General features: G+C 46.3%; 3 protein-coding genes across 3 annotated transcripts; 2 read left to right on the forward strand and 1 right to left on the reverse strand.

Annotated features, from left to right (window-relative positions):
* Nucleotides 1-1,261: 1,261 nt before the first annotated feature.
* Nucleotides 1,262-2,289, forward strand: F5891DRAFT_1210794 (uncharacterized protein; the record flags this gene model as incomplete). The annotated part of the gene is made up of 7 exons (XM_041369176.1): nucleotides 1,262-1,486; nucleotides 1,537-1,709; nucleotides 1,757-1,767; nucleotides 1,816-1,898; nucleotides 1,965-1,999; nucleotides 2,051-2,103; nucleotides 2,156-2,289. The coding sequence occupies 7 exons, from the start codon at nucleotides 1,262-1,264 to the stop codon at nucleotides 2,287-2,289; spliced, it is 714 nt and encodes a 237-aa protein (XP_041218257.1).
* A 315-nt stretch (nucleotides 2,290-2,604) lies between these two features.
* F5891DRAFT_1210795 (uncharacterized protein) lies at nucleotides 2,605-3,650 on the forward strand (the record flags this gene model as incomplete). The annotated part of the gene is made up of 2 exons (XM_041369177.1): nucleotides 2,605-2,746; nucleotides 3,385-3,650. The coding sequence occupies 2 exons, from the start codon at nucleotides 2,605-2,607 to the stop codon at nucleotides 3,648-3,650; spliced, it is 408 nt and encodes a 135-aa protein (XP_041218258.1).
* A 193-nt stretch (nucleotides 3,651-3,843) lies between these two features.
* F5891DRAFT_964073 (uncharacterized protein) lies at nucleotides 3,844-4,182 on the reverse strand (the record flags this gene model as incomplete). Its single annotated transcript, XM_041376067.1, has 1 exon — nucleotides 3,844-4,182. The coding sequence occupies one exon, from the start codon at nucleotides 4,180-4,182 to the stop codon at nucleotides 3,844-3,846; it is 339 nt and encodes a 112-aa protein (XP_041218259.1).

Consider the following 4,182-nt stretch of genomic DNA (forward strand, 5'->3'; position numbering starts at 1 on the left):
CAGAATATGATTACATTCCCACCGAATTCCTTCACACACTCATCCCATCAGGCTTCCCATTGCACAGATTGGAGGTCAAAGCAGGTGTTCCCCTGATGCTCTTGCGCAATTTAAATCCCTCTGAAGGGCTTTATAATGGAACCCGCATGATCCTTCTTTCCTGGACCCCGCGCGTCCTTAGGTGTCGCATTCTGAGGGACGGTGTTGATGAAGCTCGCCATGATGACCGCAACACGGTCCTGATCCCTCGCATGAGCCTGGAGGCCAGTCCTGAAGAAATCATATTCCCCTCAGGCGTCGCCAATTCCCTGTTCGCCTGGCTTTCGCAATGACGATCAACAAAGCACAAGGTCAAAGTGTCAAGTGGGTTGGGCTGAATTTGCGGACTCCTGTGTTCAGTCATGGTCAGCTTTATGTTGCATTGTCTCGCTGCACTCATCCGGAGAGAGTGTATGCTATCTTCCCGGAGAATGAAGAAGGCTCAAACACAACAAATGTAGTGTATACGGAAGTGCTTAGAGGACTTACAGATTGAAATCGCATGTACTTTTATATAGAGAACCGACTGATGTGATGTGTACTTTTATTGCAGTGTAGTAGTTTGTACTTTTACTTTATGATTGCCAACAACGTGCTCAAAATGTAAATTTTTATTTCGAAATTTTGTTCCAACATGATTTTAAGTAATTGAGTAAATGTCAACAAAATTCAGATGAAGCCGAGGCCAGGGAGCCACCAAAGAGTGCGAAGCGCTCTTTTTGGCTTCCTGTGCTGAAGGCACAACGGGTGTTGGACTAGTCCTAGTAGAAGCTATAGGGTTCATCCAACATCTCCTTATGTTTGCTCCTGAGCATGTGGACATCCCCGAGATCGTGAATCGTTTCAGAAGACATCTTGATTCACCTAGAAGATGCCTCAAACTTGCAGCAATTGATGCCCTTTATCACTTGGCGCAGGAAGACGCTTTAGCAATGTCCCGGTTAGGTGGAGACCGCCTTGTTGAGGATTTGTTTGGCATGCTAGATGGTGACCCATCGATCGATTGAGTCAGAAGCGTAGTTTCGAGCCGGCTACTTCAGACAGTAATTCACAATCCATTCACTTGGATTGACCTTTGCTAGAGGATTATGATGCGCATCAATGCTTCCCAGAAAGTGGTCAATACAGCCAACAGTCTCATGGATGACGAAGGTCAATTGTTGAGTGCATCCATGTCAAACGATGACACACGGCAAGGCAACCTAGCAATGGCTGCTATGTCATGCTGGAGGACGCAACTATTTGCACTGCGATGTGTACACTTGTTGCGCGCTTTGGACGCAGAGAATACATCGACATACCTTTCGCTCGTAACCAGGGCATTCCAGTGAACGGCCTCCTTGTGTCTCGTGTTCCAGATTTGATCAAAATGGCCTTCACAGCTTCTGCGGCATATGTCACAGAGATACGACTAGAAGGATTGGTCGTATTACGCAATGTCATTCAGGTAGGTGCACTGTGATTCTTGCCATTTTCCTTTCATAAGTATTTCAATAGGTGTTTTGCCAGGCCCCAGACCCTGACTATCCAGACGCTCTCCTACTTGAGCAACATCAAGCACCTATCACAGCTGCACTAACTCCTGCCTTCTCTCCAGATTCCACTCCTGAAATTTTGTCTTCTGCCATCGAGCCTGTGCAGTATTCGTTGGCTGTGGCATTGTCAAAGATGTAAATCAGATGGGGAGAATTCTCAAACAACTTACAACAGCACTCAGAGAGGTTGACGGTAAGCATATCCAATATCTCATCTACAACGATATTCATACTTTCCAAGAATCTGGCAACTTAACTATGGGCAATTTTGTGGACTTGAGCCCCGAATCCATCAGGCATGTTGAGGGTTTCTATCCTCTCTGTGTGGGCTCGTCTGGAAATTGCTAGTTTTGAACAGACATACCTTTTGGATGTCATCAAACCATACAGGTCGATCTTGGCACCGCAATGGTTTGCGAGCCTTCGTGATTATGCTGTCATCCGAGCAGATTGCGAATTCATACATGATGCGTCAGCAGTGGCTTTAGACCCGTCATATGCAAGCCTTGGTTAAGTAGTTCTGCTCCCAGTAAGTTTCGATCCTATCGATCAATTATTATCAATGAATATCACTTTTTCAGTATCATGCTTCGTCCTGGGCAACAAGATCCTACAAGCTGTCGCGAACACTGTGAACCGCTCCGATCAAAACATTTCAGCTGCTATCCTTGGGAAGGAGGGGACATTTGTCAATGGTATCGACTCCGCAACATAAGGGTCAGCACCCCTTTTCTTCCCCCTCTTTGGCCTTATATATGAAGCACTCGCGACGTCCTCGCCAGACACCAGCTCACGAGTTAACACAGTGATCGCCTGCCTAGGAGCACTTGAAACGCCTTCTCGACCCTCGCTACTCAGGGAAAGCCCTTTCAGATCCTACTATCTTTCAAGAATTCATGAGTCTCAATCATCGAATAGCTATGACAGAATCTGCAGAGGTGCTCATTCACTTGATCACTGTCCTAACCACTTTTGCCAAACATTTCGGCCAATATGTGATCTCAGGCGAGTCTTTCAGAAATTGTCCTTCATGGGATCTCACACGCAGTCCAGCAGCAAGGAGAGTCAGAGCAACGCAACCATTCCTCCAGACTCGGTTTACACTCATTGTCTCAAGGTTTTTGCCTACATCCTTTGGCACTCTCGTCACAATCCAGGAGCATTCTCGATTCGTAAGTCTGTTAACCTTTACGCTGTTGCATAATACGATGCATGTTCTTGCAGAGGGAGATGTGTCTGATATTGCAAAATGATTTTTACCTTGTGTCTTTTGAACATGGATAAAATAAGGTTTGCAAATACTTACATGTTTGTGGGAGACTAAAGTCACACAGGGGACGCGAAGGCTTGATTTCATCAAGAATAGTCAAAACTAACCTTCTCGCGGCGGTGCTCATCTTGACCATGTGTGGAGCACCTGTTCTTCCTTATATCTCAAAAGCTCGAAGAAGGCAGACCAGGTATCCTTTTACTTCAATACATCCCATGCATGTCGCTGAGTGCCTTTGTGTTTCAGATGGCTATTGTGGCTGTTCACTGCGCCAAAAACCCTTGCAATCGCTGCGTCTAAAAGCAAACTTCTTTGAACCTGCATTCGGCTGCTTCTTCCAGCACTGATACAATATGTTGCCAAAATAGTACCTCGATTGGATGAAGGAACAGTGTCAGAGCAGCAGGCCATCTCAATAGACGAGGTCTGAAAAACATTTGCGACACTCGTCTCGTTGGCTAAGGATGAACAATGTCAGTATCAGTACCCACAAATAGAATTTGGTTTAATACCACATGATAGCTGACTTCAATTGTGCAGGTTCTCGTCTCTTGAGTGTCCTGCTGCCAACAATCACATTACTTCTACGCCCATCTCAGATGCCTCCATCGACGATACACTCTAGTGACATAGCACACTTGCTTTCCCTAGCAGCTAGCTCACCTGCGTCCTTCAAGGAGGCCACTACTCAGCTGGATCCCTCTGTGCGGGAAGTGCTCAAGATGTCGATTCGGAATGTTGTCAAAGGCGCGGCAGGCTCAGTACAGCAGAGTATGAAGCCGCAGATCTCTCTGAGATTATTTTGATAAAGTATTTACCATAGGTACATCTGTAGCTTATGACATATGCAAGGAGGACATCTTACTGAACAATCTCAACATCAACCTCTTCCGTCTGCCAATTTGGATGATACACAAGGTAACTGGCGAATCTTTCAAGAAAGATTTTGATTTCTCCAATATTCATTCGCTCCTGAGCCATGACATACCCAACGCTTGTTTAAACTTCCCATGGTTCATCATGCATCCACCACGAGACATCTTCCGGCTCGGTTGGGCGAAGGGGTAAACGACCGTCACTGATGTCCATAATGACAGTGAGATCACGTTTTCTGTGTGAATAGGGTGGTGCCTGCTTGGTTACAAGCTCCAGGATAGACATTCCGAATGCAAAGACGTCGCTGGCTTTGGTGGGCTTTATGTCGTCGCTACCTAGGAGTTCCGGGGCATTCCAACGCATGTTAGAGGACCCAGTATAAGCAGTGAATCCTTCCCTCCCGAGCACTTCGTCTAGGACCTGCGTATGCCCAAAGTCGCCAATGCATACTACACCCTGCAT

Source organism: Suillus fuscotomentosus (genome assembly GCF_016647785.1).
Source record: "Suillus fuscotomentosus strain FC203 chromosome Unknown F5891scaffold_122, whole genome shotgun sequence".
Lineage (NCBI taxonomy): Eukaryota > Fungi > Basidiomycota > Agaricomycetes > Boletales > Suillaceae > Suillus > Suillus fuscotomentosus.